Genomic DNA, 16,532 nt, shown 5'->3' with positions numbered 1-16,532 from the left:
GATCTTTCATCTCTTTCATCTTGTGGAGAATTCCAAATTAGGATATGTCCCATCTGGGCCTTTCAATTGAATGGATTTTTTTTTCCTCTTTGAGTGTCAAACGGACCTTCTTGAACCACCTACCTCCACAAGAAATAACCTCTAAACTCCCAGGAGTAGTCAAGATTTTTGAAACCAGAAATTGAACTATCTTTTCATCAATTTACACATTCTTAAATTTTGTATTCTTTATGTTAAAATTGTTACTGATGGGCATTTTTTTCATCAGCTAAACAAAATACCAAATTATTGCAATTGCATCACACTAACTCCATTTACTGGACTCCAAGAGAAACAAAAGAGAAGGGACAAGAACCAAGAACTCATACTTAAAAAAATGTAACTAATGAAACAGCTAGAACAAATAAATGAAACTGTATGCAATAAATAAAATTGTATTTAAAATAGTGACCCAGTGTGATAATAACAAAAATGTAACATATAAGCTTGAATAAAACAAAATAGTGATTCCACATGTCACATGTGTAATGAACCACAGCAATAGATGAGTACGACAATGACACCTAAACAGGGTTGTTGTATGTTTTCCGATCTGTACAGCCCGGAAAACATACAACAACCCTGTGATCCCGGCCATGAAAGCCTTCGACAACACATTGGACACCTAAACAGCTAGGATGAGTAAGACATTTATTTGTTTAACTGGCTTGAGACGAGAGTCAGCGTAATTAGGATTGTTGTTGTTGTTTGCCTTCAAGTCATTTCAGACGTAGGGTGATTCTAAGTCTAAAGTTTAGGGTGCGGGCCAAGTGAATGACCTTGAAGTGCTGCATCTGGCCCATTGACCTTAGTTTGGAGATCTCTGGCATAGACTTTAAATTGCCATATGAGAAGCTAGCCTTACTATTCACAACTTGTTCTGGAGGAACATCAATTCAAAACCATATGAAAACAATATCTGAATTGTGCAAAATCTTCCAGAGATATTATGTGTTGCTGTTTAGTGTGCATTCTTTCATGTACTAGACTAAATATGAGACCACAATGTAGGCTGGAATCCTGGAGGTTACATGTTATAATATAACCAATTGTTACTGAAACTGGATAACAGTAAACCCTATATTTAAGCCAAAAGCTTGGCATGGCACCACACTGGAAGACCTAGGCCCCATCTACACTGCCATATTGAATCAAGATTATCTGCCTTGAACTGGATTATATGGCAGTGTAGACTCATATAATCCTGTTCAAAGTAGATAATCTGGGATCAGAAACTGGATTATATGGCAGTGTTAGAAGGGGCCTTAGATTGAATCTACACTGGAGGGCCATAGGTTGTGAGGGCCTGGGCTAGATGATCCTTGTGATCTCTTCCAACTCTACGATTCTATGAAGAGCTAATCTGCTTTCTCTGAAGGTCTGGGATGGCAGCAGCTGCTCCTTTTCCCCAGCTGTGTAATTGCAGCTGGATGAAGCCAGAAGCCTCATGCCTTTGACGTAGTTACTGCTAAACAACATCATGCAGCCAATAATAGCAGAAGCCCAGCAAATGTTCTCTTGGCATTTACATGCTGTCAGTAATAATATTGGGGCTTGGATGTGGACGGCAATCTGCCATATACTTAACTGAGAGTAAATCCCATTGCATTTATTGAGGTTTTCTTCTGCCTCACATCTTACTTGAGATGTACAGAAATCTCTGTTTGTTTGCAAAACAGCAAATCAGCCTTAACAGCTTTTTAAAAGACTCTCGAGATCGAGAGTAAAATCTGTTAACAGACTGATGATTATTAAGAACAGGCTTAATGGCAGTCTGACCCCTTTGCAGTGAAATACGTTGGGTCTCCTTCTCATAGACCTCTCACTTCTCAATAACCTTTGATTTATTGAGTGCTATTATTGGGTGCTATTATTGTAATATAATTGTTTTATTAGGTGCTATTATTGTATTGCTTTGTGGAGTCCGAAGGGCTCTGTGGAGCACAGTTTTAGAACTGCTGATTTAGGCTGAAAGGTGGTTTTTAATATATCTGTCACTTATACGCTCCCACTTATTGAGATTATTTTTAAAATTTAATTTTGCTTATGTCTACTCCCCACTTGAATAGATCCCATTAAAAGGGGGGATTAACATAAACGTACCCTGACAGTTGATTCAGTGAGTCTATCCTAGGGCACATCTACACTGACTATATAATCTGGTCTCAAGCTGGCTTCAAAATGCATTGGCTACAAAATGTGTGACATCAAAGCACATTGCAGCACAAAACATAAACCACATCAAGCAAAGGCGGGGGAAAGTCCAAGTTAAACCCCTTAATGCACTTCAGAGAGTAGCATATCTAAACTAAATCACATGGAGAAAATGGCTCTGCAGAATGCAAAGCACTTTATAGACACCTGCCTGCACTGGAGCACATCTTCAAGTTAAAAGGGCATCAGGAGAGTAATTGAGCCCCTCCCCCCTCCCCCCCACACACAGATAATTGATTGCCTCCACTGTTAACTATCACTTTCCCCCCTTTTCCTGCCTCATATGCCTCTGGAGCACTAGTGTGGAAATAGAAACAACCTCCACATTCTCCAGCTGCTATGATTCCGCAGATACAGCAGATTCTGGACCCAGTTTTAGGCCACCTTCCATGGTTAATGTAAACACCTTCCTGGCCTCAAAACAGTTCCAGACATGTCAGTCTAATCATCCCCACAGGTAAACTGATTTCTCTCAAACCTATTGAAGTGCTCAGTGTAGATAAGTGTGTGTATGTGAGTGCAATTCAATTTTGTCTGCTGAAGCATTTGCAGTTCCTTAACATTGGACATTATCTACAGCAGAACTTTTCAAGCATGTCATGTTGATGACACATTTTTTAGACATGCATCATTTTGTGTAACTGGAAACCAAAGGTTAAACCAACCCCTTATAAGAAATATGAACACATACATAAATTGTAATAACAAAATGTATGGGTTCATAAATTTATCACAAACATATCACATAAAGCATATCTCATGAAAACCTTCATTTATATTTTTAAAATATGATTTATTTCTTATTTCACATAATTTCAAAGGTTTCTGATTATGTTCACTTAACACATCTGCACATTGCACCTGACACACTAACACAGAGTTTGGAAAGCTCTGCTTTAAAGATTTTTTCATTTATCATCCTTCTGTCTCAGTCACTAATAAATGGGCCTTGGACTGACCTCTGTGGAACACTACTTTTTGCTACCATATGGTCTGAAATCAATTAAACATTTACCTTTTGAATTTGCTTTTCAGTTCAGTGATGTTCATTCTCTATAGTAATTTCTTTTCATTGGATTTTTGTCATAAAGAACCTGATTAAAATTTGAATGTTATGTGAGTTATTACATTTGAGATAATTGGTTCCATGATGGGTACTATGTTCTGCCACAGAAACCAGAGTGATATGACAAAAGCCCTAAAGCATGGGGCTTCACACTGTTTAACGTTCTAAATTAGTGGAGCTTAAAAACAATAGTATTTATTAGTTGTGGCAGGTGTATTATACTGGTTTAAAAATCCATTTTTAATGTTTAAAGAGGTAGTTTCAAAGCTGATTCTTTACAGTCGGTACCAACAGATCTGTTCGAGTATTCAATGTATTTTTGTGTTTTTTGCAGGTTTTAGCTGATGCTGTTGCACGCTTGGTGGTAGATAAATTCAGCAGTTTGACAGATAATTTTACATCACCCCATGCACGTAGAAAAGTACTAGCTGGTGTCGTCATGACAACAGGTAAAAACCAATGTTCACCCATGCTGATATGGTGTGTTGTTGCTTGTTGGCATGTGAAATATCCTTTCATATGTAGTTTACCTTTGTTTAATATAGGATGGATCTACACTACCATATAATTCAGTTTCTGAATCCAGATTATCTGCTTTGAACTGGATTATACGACTCTACATATGGCAGTGTAGATGGAGCCATAGTGAAATACCTGTATATAATTGACAACTGTTTTCCCCCCTTAAATTTATTTATTGGTTTGTTTGTTTGTCACCCTGCCTTTCTTTCAATATGGCATCCAAGGCATCTTATAATATAAAATCAAAACATTAATTTGACATATCCAAAAAATGAAGAATTCTGTTAAAATATTTAAAGCAGTCTTAATTTTTTTTTAATATAATAGATAAAAGCATAGCACACCCCATTAAAATACTCTTCTTGCCAAGCTCAGTTAAAAATTGAAGACCTGTTGAAATAAAAAATATATTTACCTGCCAGTGAAAAGAGATGAAAGAGAAGAACCAATTTTGCATCCCATGAGAAGGAATGAGCAGTCTCTAAAAACCTCTCCTCTATAATCTTTCAGATAATTTGGGACTAAGTCATACAGAGGTCTTTGGATCACAATCAAAACTTTAAATTGTGCATAAAAATGTACTGATAGCCACTGAATCTGTTTCTACAAGAAAATAATATGTTATTTGTAATCAGTTGTAGTAAGCAGTCCAGGTGCAACATTTTGGTCCTTCTGTGGTTCCTGAACAGTTTCCAAAGATCATTCCAAAAAGAGCACATTTGTTGTTGTTATCAGCCTTGAAGTCAAATTTGACTAATGATGATACTATTGAATGAGAGATCTCCAAATCTTCAAAAGCCATGCTCGGGTCTTTCAGATTCAGGGCAGTGGCTTCATTGGTTGCATTTATCCATCTGGAATGCCCCCTTCTGCCTCACCAAGCATTATTTTGTAGAGAGCTACGCCTTCTTATGATGTATCCAAAGTACAACAGTCTCTGTTTAGTCATCTTCACTTTTAGGGACAGGCCAGGCTTTCTTTTTTCTAAGACAGTGATTCCCAATCTTTAAGAGACCACGGACAAATGAGGCAAAATTGGATACATCATAGACCATCAACCCATCTCCTCATCGAGCCCACATGCTCCCCTCCTCATGAGGAGCCAGTGATGGAGCTCCTGCCTTCACTGATCTGCTGGCTTCTGCTGGCTCAGCCTGCAAATGGGCTTCCTTCCTGTCTCAAAAGCAGGTAGGGAATGAATGACACCCCTCCTGCTCCCTCCCTTTGCCCAGCATTGGGCCCTTCCTTCTTTGTCTGGAATTGAGGAGGTTGTTGCTGCCACAGCCTCCATTTGTAGGCCAGGCAACACGAGAGGGTGGCTGGGTTGAAAGAAGGAGACTGCAAGCGGGGCTTTGGCAGAGCAACCTCCTCACACAGACAATAAATAAATATAAATATATAAACTTCTCCCTATAACCAGATCCAGTTAGTAATCTGGCTGTTGATCTTTGCACTGACTGCAGTGTCCAAGCCACCTTCAAATGCAGCCCCACATAGAGCTGCAGTAGTCAATTCTAGATGTAACTAAGGTGTGGACCACCATGGCCAATTCAAGCCATGAGGTATGGGTCCAGCTGGCGCACAAGTTTTAATTGTGTGAAGGCCCTCCCAGCCATTGCTGACACCTGAGCCTCAAGCATCAGCGCTGAGTTCAAGAGGACCCCTAGACTGCGGACCTATGTCTTCAGGGGGAATGTAACCCCTTCAAGCACAGGTTGCCATCCTAAATCCTGATCAACCCCTCGACAGAACAGGAGGACCTCTTTCTTGTCTGGATTAAGCTTCATATGGCCCTCATCCAGTCCATCACAGCTGCCAGGCACTGGTCCAGGATCCAGGGAGCTTCCTTGAAATGAGGTGGAAAAGAGTAGTAGAGTTTTGTGTCATCTGCGTAGAGATGGCACCCAACTCCAAAACTCCGAATGACCTCATCCAGCAGTTTCATGTAGATGTTAAAAATCATGGAGGAAATAATCAAACTTTGTGGGACTCCACAGGTCAATGGCCAGGGGTCTGAGCAGGTGTTTTCCAGCATCACCAACTGGGTACGATTCTTCAGGAAGGATCCTCCAAGACCCATTCCAGAGAGCCAGCCCAGAAGGATATCATCGTCGATGGTATCAAAAGCCACCCTCCTTTCCTTACGTACTCTTGAGGAGGCTGCTGCCAGAGCCTAGTTTGTAGTCTCCTCCTTGCAACCCAGCCCCCCGCTGCATGGGCCTGCAAAGAAGAAAGGATCTAACATCTAGCAATGGGACGGGGAAGAATGATAGCATTTGAGACTTTCTTCCTTGCCTGGGTTTGACGCTGGTGCTGTCAGAGTCCCATTTGCAGACCCAGGTTGTGGGAAGCTGGGTTGCAAGGAGCAGTTTATTATTATTTATTTATTACAATATTTATATCCCACCCTTCTCACCCAATAGGGGACTCAGGACGGCTTACAATAAAACTCATATATAAAAATTGTATAATACACTATAAAACAGTTAAAATTATTAACTAACTTAGTTTGCAAGTAGGGCTCTGACAGCAGCAGCCTCTTCAAGAGTAAGTACGGAAGGAAGGCTCCAACATTGGGCAAAAGGAGGGGGGTTGTATCCTCCATTCCCTATCTGCTCTTGAGGCAAAAGAAAAGGAAGCATGTGGGGGCTCTTCTCTCTCTTTGGCTGGACAGTGAGGGAGTGCTAACAAGAGCCAGGGATCTGCTTGGAACAAAGGGAAAGGGAAAGGCCAGCAAGAGAAGAAATGTGTGTGTGTGGGGGGGGGGGGGGAGGGATTATGCCTGCAAATCCCTTTCCTCAATAGCCACACTCAGATTTTCTGTAAAAGACTCTCACAGACCACTTTTCTGTTTCTTGCAGACTTCCTGTGGTCCACGGTTGAGAATCACTGTATAAGATGTATTTATTTTTCATTTTAGCAGTCAACGGTATCTTTAGAACTCTTCTCCAGCACCACATTTCAAGTGGGAAATTAATGCAATGGTCCTGATTGCTATTTGCTACAATCCCTGGTCTCTCTTTTCTTTGGGATTGGGGTGCAGATTGAATGATTTTGGTCTATCCTGTATGGATTCTAGAAGTTGTAGTAAAAAGTATCTTCTTCAAATACTTCATCAAGGTCATCAAGGTCAATATGTTGTGCTTAAGCAAGATTTTCCCAAGCTACACATTCAAGCAAATCATGACATGACTTTTGTATTTCAGGAAGCAAGTCCTCTGGAAAAAAAAAACTTTATTGGTTTTTTTGTCTTGAATTTTATTTTCTAGGCACTGATGTGAAAGATGCTCAGGTTATAAGTGTTTCTACAGGAACCAAATGTATAAACGGAGAATATATGAGTGATCGTGGCCTTGCACTGAATGACTGCCATGCAGAAATTATAGCTCGGAGATGCCTACTTAAATTTCTCTACACACAACTTGAACTGCTCTTAAGGTACGTTTTCTCAAACCCAGGTGTTTAGCACAGAAGCAAGGCCCATTGACCACAGTTGTGTTTAAAACCACAGGTTACTGACGACAATAAGGTGCTGTGCTGATGCAGCAAACCAAAATGTGAGTTCCATGCTGGAATAATTTCCATGCCCTAACATTTTGATTTGGCACCTGAAATGGTTGAAAAAGTAACTGTATTAGGGCTTTTTCTTTTTCTTTTCTTTTTTGAATTTAAATGTTTATTTGTAAAGACATTGACATACTGCCTTTGAGGATCACCTCCATAAATAAGTGCCCTCAAAATGGTTTACAACAATTACACAAAATACAGGAAAGAAAAGCGGGACCATAGAAACCAACAGATGCTTGTGCCAATGTTAGAGAAAGGAAGATGATTTCTTCCTGTTTGCTCTTTTAATTTAATGGCAGTCAGTACCCACGGAGTCTTGTGAAGCAAGAAATGCAGGGCAGAATTACAGACCTAAAGTAGCCAGAGCCACAAACTGAGTCATACAGGTTCATGGCAAAGGCATCATGGAAAGTTCAAAGCAGACGTGTGTGTTTGTCTTTGTGTGTATTTGCTCTTCCCCCATATTATGTCACAATAGAAATAATTGGAGCCCAAACAAATGTAAAAGTAATCCTTTGAAATCATCATTGTATACTTCACAACAACCCACTATCTCAAAAGAACTACTTAGGCACCTCAAGCTGTATCCACACTGTAGAATTATAGGAGTTTAACACCTTAACCGCTATGGCTCAATGCAATTGGAATTCCAGGGTGTATAGTTTTATGAGATATATACCTTTCTCTTCAGAGAACAAACTAATTACGTCACTGAAAGCTGGAAATATTGTATAGTATATAATTGAAATATTTAACCTCCACCATTTACCTACTGTCCCACAGAGGTGAGAGTAGCTGAAGGATTCACATGTATTTCTGCAACTATTCATGCTTATTTCCAGATAGCAAATTCCTTGAGTGCTAACTCTACTGGGAAGCCTGTCTCTTTTCTCTGGGGAGAGAAGTGGAGAGAAGCAACTGAAGCCCAGCTGTATTTCTCTCCCCAGAGAAAGAAGTTTCTTTTTTCAGCAGACTGAAATACAGCCAGTCATCAATTGCTTCTATCTGCTGAGAAAGTAACAGAGTCCTTTTTCAGTGGACAGACTTCCATTGCTACTGTCTGCTGTGAAAGGAGTCCATCTCCTTTCTTTTGAAGAGAAGTGACAGAGAAAGGAGTACATCTTTCTTGATGGAGAGAAGTGGCTGAAGCCTGATGTGACAGTATTTCCTTTCTTGCTCAATTATTTACCAAAGAAATGGCCAAGTCCAGAATGAGTTAATGCCTGGGTCCCAGCAGCTAGGGAGAGTTATTCCCTCCCTCCATTTTCCATTACTGTGGCCTCTGGCAGAGAGAAGGACAGAGAAGAAGATATCTACTGTGTCCCTTTTCCCAGCAGCTGGTGATATTCCTACCATCATGGCTCTGTTTGTGGAAAAAGAAGAACAGGCATCATGGTTTAATCCCCTCTCCCAGTGGCTGTCACTTTTCCTGGATGTCCTACATTAGGATTATAAGCCTGAGGGCAAGGAATTGTCAAATTAACCATTTATAAGCCTTTCTGGGAGTCTTTTTCAGCCAAAGAGGTATAACTACTTCAAATAAATAGATAGTTTCAAAGAAAAACATGGAGAAAAGATGCAGTATTAATGATTAAGGTGGTAACTTTTGATTTGTTTTCTAAAGAGTACAACCATTGTAAGATTACTTTTTAAAAAAACTGATTTTTTTTGGGCATCAACTATTTAAATCCAATTCAATACAAAAATATGGATTTTCCTTACTGATGCTGGATATGTAAAACCCTCATGCCATGACCTACAGGCAGATTACCCCATTAAGATGCCATTCTTGGAAGTCTTTGAGGGAACCTCTCATGGTATAACACATGCAGCTAACTTGGTACGCATCTACACATGCCACTTAATCTGAGATTTTCCAGAGTAGGAATACTCTGAACCTGCCCCCAAGGGTTGGCTGCACTGACCATATCTGTCCTGCAGCAACAGCAGGGCCTTCCAGATCATCCAGTGTGAGTGAACTGGTCCCCTTACCTTTGATGACAATGTCATCATTGGCAGACTGTCACAAAGCTTTGGGAGAGCTCCTGGCCATCATTGGGCACCTTTGCTGACGTTGCCAAGGGCACCCGCACAACCATGGAGAAGGAGAGGGGCAATCCTCCCTCTTTTTCTCTGGTTGCACAGGTACCTTTGCTGATGTCAACAAAGGTGCCCAGTGATGGCAACGAGATCTCGGAGCTCCAGGGCCGCCTGCTACATTAATGGGAGGATGCCATGGGTCTGATCCATCCCTTTTCCCATATATCTACAAAGTGTGGGGCTGCTTTGGAATTTTGCCAAAATTCCAGAGAATCCCCTGACTTCTTGTACTGTAAGACTGGATTTACCTGTTTTACCGTGCATTACAGACTAGAAGTCTCTGGCTTTTGTCTGGATGTCCAGATTTGATTTCTGGTGTAGAGAACTGGGACTAATGTAGAGAAGACCTCAGTTAGCATTAAGTATTTGAATTCCTTTCAAAGACAAAATGGAACAAGTTTCTATGCTGCTATGGAAATAAAGAATACCAGTACTAATATGAGTACTAATATAGCCTAATTGTGTAAATGTAGATGTATGTGTGTGCGTGCGCCATTGTCTTTCTCACTCATTCATTACAACTTCTGCTACCTTAATCCCTGAAAATCTATTCCAGGGAATTACAGGATCTTTCAGAATAGTTTGGAATGAGTTGCTGGGAATGGGGTGGGGGCACTGTAGAAGGGTAGGGCTTTGAAAGAAAATAGTTTCCCTTTCTTTTACATTAGCAGAGGTATCTGCTGAATCACACAGTCCATTCCGTGAGTGGAGCAGCAACACTAGATTCCACTATTGATTTTTAATGTACCACACAAACATTTGTAGTTTTTGCTGCAGGAGACATAATAGGACCTTTCTGAAAACAATCTGAAGCATGTCAGCCCTTTCCCTTAGAAAGTTATTGCCTACCAAATTTGGGATGAGTGTCCTTCAAAGAAATCTGAAGTCAGATCTGATCATACCTTGATGTTACCCCTTGTCATTCTAAACTTTCTGTTTTTAAGCTATATAATGGTTATATTCTCTCAAATACCTAAAGATGTTGTTTTAAAGATTATTTTTAACTAGCTGTGCCCGGCCACGCGTTGCTGTGGCGTTGTCTGGTGGTGTTGGTGAGAAATTTGAGTTAGTGGTGGTATTGAATGTCTGTTGTATGGTTGTCTTTATGTTTAGTATGTATTTGGTTGTTTGTGTAATGTGAAAGTGGTGGGAGTAGAGGGGGTCTTTGTCGCTGTGTAGTATTATATAGTATGCATACGTTGTCCAAGTGTTGTGAATGGTTAGATTGTGTCTTGGTGCACAGTAGAAAGGGTTGGGGTGGATGGCCGTTAGGGGTGTCTCCAAATTATTGGATGGTATAGTTCTATGATTATTATTATTATTATTATTATTATTATTATTATTATTATTGCTGTTATCATCATGATTATTATCTTTATTATCATCATTATTATTATATAGTGGGTGGATGGCCAGATGTCAGAAGTGTTTGGATTGTGTGGTCTTGCATGGTAGAAGGAGGTTGTACTGGATGATTCTTAGGGTTGTCTGCAAACATAAGGATTCCGTGATATTAGTATAGTTATTATCAAGAGGCTGTATGGCCTCTTGTATGGAATGTTTGGATTGTGTTCTCCATGGCAGGAAGGGGTTGGACTGGATGGCCTTTAGGGGTCTCTGCTATCTGTGTGACTGTAGGATTCTATTATTATTTTTATGGTGGCGATTGTGGAGATATTGGATGGCCATCTGTCAGGAGTGTTTGGATTGTGTGGTCTTGCATGGTAGAAGGAGGTTGTACTGGATGATTCTTAGGGCTGTCTGGAAACATGAGGATTCCATGATATTGTTATTAGCATTATCATTCTCAAGAGGCTGTATGGCCATCTGTTGGGAATGTTTGGATTGTGTTCTCCATGGCAGGAAGGGGTTGGACTGGATGGCCTTTAGGGGTCTCTCCTATCTGTGTGACTGTAGGATTCTATTATTATTTTTATGGTGGAGATTGTGGAGATAAGCACCAAAACATCATGTTAGACAACACATTTGGTAGAAAAAGTAGTTCAATATGCAGTAATGTTATGTTGTAATTACTGTATTTACGAATTTAGCACCAAAATATCATGATATATTGAAAACATTGACTCCAAAAATGGCTTGGATAATCCAGAAACTTGGATAAGCGAGGCTTGGATAAGTGAGACTCTACTGTAAATAATTTGGCTGATGGGCGGGCGCTAGGACCCAGGGGACAGCTTTTTCCCATTGCCTGCCTTTCCTCTTCCCTGCCGGCCATGAGGGCTTCTCTTTCCCTCCGGCATGGCTCCCGATGGTGCGTTGTGGGTTCTGTCCATGTGGAGGTGCGTGACGTGATTTTGTGTTGTTTCAACCTTAAGGCATAGATGATGGGTTGTGTTATCAAATTTGGAGGTTGGGAGGCCTTTACTTTTGTTGCTTTGCTCGGTGCCGCGATTCTATTAGCCTTTTATATATATAGATATGATTAAACTATGTAAGGTGATGGGTTGCTGTGAGTTTTCCGGCTGTATGGCCATGTTTCAGAAGCATTCTCTCCTGACATTTCACCTACATCTGTAGCAGGCATCCTCAGAGGTTGTGAGGTCTGGTGAAAACTAGGCAAGGGAGGTTTATATATCTGTGGAAGGCCCAGGTTGGGAGAAAAAAACTTTTGTCTGTTGAAGGCAAGTGTGGATATTGTGATTAATCACCTTGATTAGCATTTGATGGCCTTGCAGCTTCCAGGCCTGGCTGATTCCTGCCTGGGGGAATCCTTTGTTGGGAAGTGCTAGCTGGCCCTGATTGTTTCATGCCTGGAATTATCCTGTTTTCAGAGTGTTGTTCTTTATTTACTGTCCAGATTTTAGAGGGTTTTTAATACTGCTAGCCAGATTTTGTTCATTTTCATGGTTCCCCCTTTCTGTTGAAATAGTCCACATGCTTGTGGATTTCAGTGGCTTCTCTTTGTAGTCTGACGTTAGAGTGGTCCAGCATTTCTGTGTTCTCAAATAATATGCAGTGTCCAGGTTGGTTCATCAGGTGCTCTGCTATGGCTGCCTTCTCTGGTTGAGTTAGTCTGCAGTGCCTTTCATGTTCCTTGATTCGTGTTTGGGCAATGTTGCGTTTGGTGATCCCTATGTATATGACGACACATATGTAAGACGATCTTTGTTCCTGAGTTATAAATGTAATTTCCTAATTTGTTTTATCATAAAAACATGGAAAAAGTTTATTAAACTGCAAAAAAATTGTTTTTGCGGGACATCATGCAGCACATTTTACTATAGTTTTTCAATAAATATCTTAGGAGTCTCAACCAATTCAACCTAGTTTGTGGCAGCCACAAAAATGAAGTTTCTGGAGTATAAAGTGTTTTCTGTACCTTTCAAACAACCATGTAGTACTTTATGTGTAGTCAAAAATAGGAAGCTGATTTACTATTTAATTGATTTGTTAGGACTATATATTTCATATTGCTTCCAGATGAAAATTTAGAAAGCTACCATGAGTTAGTAATGTAACAGCAGATATAGTTTGTTAGCAATGAACGATTTCAGATAATTCCCACGTGTATTGCATTTTTAAACAAGGAGCTTCATTTTCTAGTAAGTAAGTAAAACTTTATTTCTATTCCTCCCTATCTCCCCATGGGCACTCAGGGCGGTTCACAACATAAAAGCAAACATTCAATGCCTTAATATATAACAATAGACTTAACAATTCCAAATGAATAAAATAGAACATTCAGCAGTAAATCAAATCAAAAGAGGACAATAATTACAGATTGCACAATGCTAAAACAGGGATTAAAACCATTTTCAAATTCCATCCCTTAATTCATAAAGCCGGATCTTTAAACATTCCCTACATTTTCTACATTTTACTGAATATGAAAATGTCTTTGTAGGTGGTCAGTTAGATTTTGTGGGTTTTTTTAAAGTGAGTATTTGAGTCCCACTGTGAGATTGCACTTCCTTCTGTTGAAAATGAAAATGTCATTATATTGCTGTCATATACTATTTTGTGTATTTATTTAATTCCAGTCTCTTTTCTTTTCTTTTTGCCTTTTCTGTGTGTGAGGGAGTCTTCTTTGTCTGTATTATATGTAGAATTGCTTAAAAAAAAGACTCTGCAGGGGGAAAATGCAATTATGTGAAGGACGGAATGATCATTAAGCCTCTAAATTCAATATATCTTTTAATTTATTGTAGCAGGCATACTATTCTGGCTCAGCATCTAAATCCATTTGAATTAATTCTTGGTTATGTGGAGTTTTTTTTTCTTTTCAAAAGATCTCACTCCCAAATATTATTTCTCTCTTTGTTCCAGTAATAAGGAAGAGCAACAAAAATCCATTTTTATCAGGTCAGAACAAGGTGGTTTTAAATTGAAAGAAAATGTCCAGTTTCATCTCTACATCAGCACCTCTCCTTGTGGCGATGCTCGGATTTTTTCACCCCATGAAGCAGCCCAAGAAGGTAAGATCCATTGTTCTTACCAGTAAAGATGTTTGAGATATAAAAACAACAGTGGCCACTTCAGTAGTTCATGTGAATCTGAGTTTTCTTTTCTTAAAAAAAATTAAATTCCACTATGAAAGCAGGGCTTTATAGCAGAGTTGTTCAAACTGCTCCTCCAGATGTTTTGGACTTCAGCTTCCACAATTCCTAACAACTGGTAAGCTGGCTGGGATTTCTGGGAGCTGAAATCCAAAACATCTGGAGGAGCACAGTTTGAGAAACTGCTTTAGAAAAGGTGGATACCATTTACTGCCATTTCATCTATACACATAATAAAAGTGTATTGTATGTATATATGTGGCACATATGTATGGCACTGTATGTATATATGTGGCACACAGACAGCCTCTGGTCTCCACAAACAGGCTATAGTTCCCAGTGCTGAGGAGCCACGAAGTCACTCTCTCTGAGGACATTGCAGGATACAGCGAGGACGTCCCAGTGTTCCTTTCTCTCTCTATTTGCATGACCCTACCCAGGGCCTCTCTCTTAACCCTTTCCTATTCTTTTCTATGGCACACAGCAATCAGAGAAATTGATCAGCAACTGAACATACTAGGGAGAGAGGTTTGGGGAGAATTAACCATGATTTATAGGAGTTGTAGGAACTGGGATGTATAGTTCACCTGCAATCTATGAACACTGAACCACACCAACAATGGGCCTGGAACTAACTTGGCACACAGATCCAACATGGCCAACTGTGAATACCGGTGGGGTTTGGGTAGGATTGACCCAACATTTTTGGGAATTGCAATTCACCCACATCCTTATGCATTTTCTAATGGGAGCATACATAAAAAACAAAAGCAAAGATTGAGTTATTTTCTAAGATATAGCGTAACATATGGCCAAACTGATTTGGCCTAACACCAAAAACAAATCAGGCCCTTTTCAAATAACCCGGGCATCGCAAGCTAGTACATGATAAAAACTGCATAGAAACACATGTATTATTCTTATACAGATCATAATCTGTGGCAATGTTGTGTTGTACACTATGTACATGGCATTTCTACCTTACTGTTCTATCTTTGCTTGTAAGCTGCTTTGGAAAAATTTTCAGTGCACAGTTGGTCCATTACAAGAATTATAGAATGTATGAAGAAAATGTTAGTGAAGAAGTCTTGATTGTGAATTTGCATGGATGAGATGTTTATAACATTTCTTAATGTATATCCCTGCTCTGTCAATACCTGTAATCTTTGTGTTGTTTCTGCTGCTTTTGTTTGCCCTTCTTTGTCTCTAGTAAGTAGCAGAAAACAGTACTAAACTTTCTTAACAGTTATCCACATTAACATGAGTAATCACCTTCTGTTTTATGATCAGTAATGTTGGCCCCTTCTGTCACTTAGATCAGGGAGACAGACATCCAAACCGGAAGGCAAGGGGGCAGCTACGGACGAAAATCGAATCTGGGGAAGGAACCATCCCTGTTCGATCTACCACAACTATTCAGACTTGGGATGGAGTACTGCAGGGAGAGAGACTGCTCACTATGTCATGCAGCGATAAGATAGCTCGGTAAGCTCTTTCTCTCCTGCTGAACTGACAGCTTTTGCACATGGCTGAATCCTAGATGATTCAGCAGTGCAATTCATGCTGTTTGTACTGAGTTCTGTTGAATGTTTTATCCTGGGAAGTTGGCTGACAACATGTTTGTTTATTTGACTGGTTTATTTTTCCTTTTATAGTATTTCTCAATTGTACATATTCTAAATAGGAAAACTAAGGTTTTTTTTTTAAAATAAACACCAAGTGTCCATTTATAGTCCTAATGTTCATAACAGGAAATACAAATAATGTGAGATCTGCATACAAACATATTGTCCACCATTGCATCCCACTTGTTTCAGCTCATGTTAAATCTAATCCCTATGCTGCTTTCTCAATTTGGGAGAGTTTGCAGAGCCATTCTTGGGTTTGAGGTTAACAGCTGAAAGGGAGACACTAAGACAATGCTCCCTTTGTAAAATGTAAAATAGATATGCACAGAATATCTACATATCCCTCATAGAACCTTTCTAGCTTTAAAATACATATATATACTATTTTGCACAAAGTGAAAGGTTGGCTATACAATTAATATTTTTTTAAAATTCCCCTCCATGTTTTGTTGAGCTAAATCCTAGCACTGATATGGCCTAGGCTGGCATTGTTACCATCCTTAGCACTTGGTATATTTGACAAAATATTTTATTGCCGCATGAAAGCACAGAGTACACCAAAACAATCTAATATTTATTGATTGCTTTTAATATTCACTCCCCTGAGCAAATGTTCAGTAGAAGCCCCTTTGGCAGCAATTACATTACAAGTTTTGTTGGCTTAGCCTCTATCAGCTTTGTGCATCTGGATTTTTGTTTATTCCTCTTGGTAAACCTTCAATACATTCAGGATCATTCAAGACATTCAGGATCATTCAAGACATGGAGGCATGGTTTTCAAAACCATTCAGGTCTTTCTTGAGCTAAGAGTTTAGGGTAGAGATGTCAAACTTGTGCCCTCCAGATGTTTAGGCCTCCAACTCGCAAAAGCCCTCGTCA

At 39.7% G+C, this 16,532-nt stretch overlaps 1 protein-coding gene across 3 annotated transcripts in view; it reads left to right on the top strand.

Annotated features, from left to right (window-relative positions):
- The window catches only part of adarb1 (adenosine deaminase RNA specific B1), a 68,756-nt gene that overhangs the window by 40,881 nt on the left and 11,343 nt on the right, over positions 1–16,532 (top strand). For all 3 annotated transcript variants that reach the window (XM_062961627.1, XM_008109206.3, XM_062961616.1), the window contains 4 exons: positions 3,654–3,768; positions 7,111–7,279; positions 13,796–13,944; positions 15,342–15,510. In XM_062961627.1, the coding sequence (XP_062817697.1) occupies positions 3,654–3,768; positions 7,111–7,279; positions 13,796–13,944; positions 15,342–15,510 (602 nt within the window). The remainder of the gene's footprint in view (positions 1–3,653; positions 3,769–7,110; positions 7,280–13,795; positions 13,945–15,341; positions 15,511–16,532) is intronic.

Source organism: Anolis carolinensis, chromosome 1 (assembly GCF_035594765.1).
Source record: "Anolis carolinensis isolate JA03-04 chromosome 1, rAnoCar3.1.pri, whole genome shotgun sequence".
Lineage (NCBI taxonomy): Eukaryota > Metazoa > Chordata > Lepidosauria > Squamata > Dactyloidae > Anolis > Anolis carolinensis.
The sequence above is the reverse complement of the archived record's forward strand: the minus strand, read 5'-3'. Positions and strand labels throughout refer to the sequence as shown.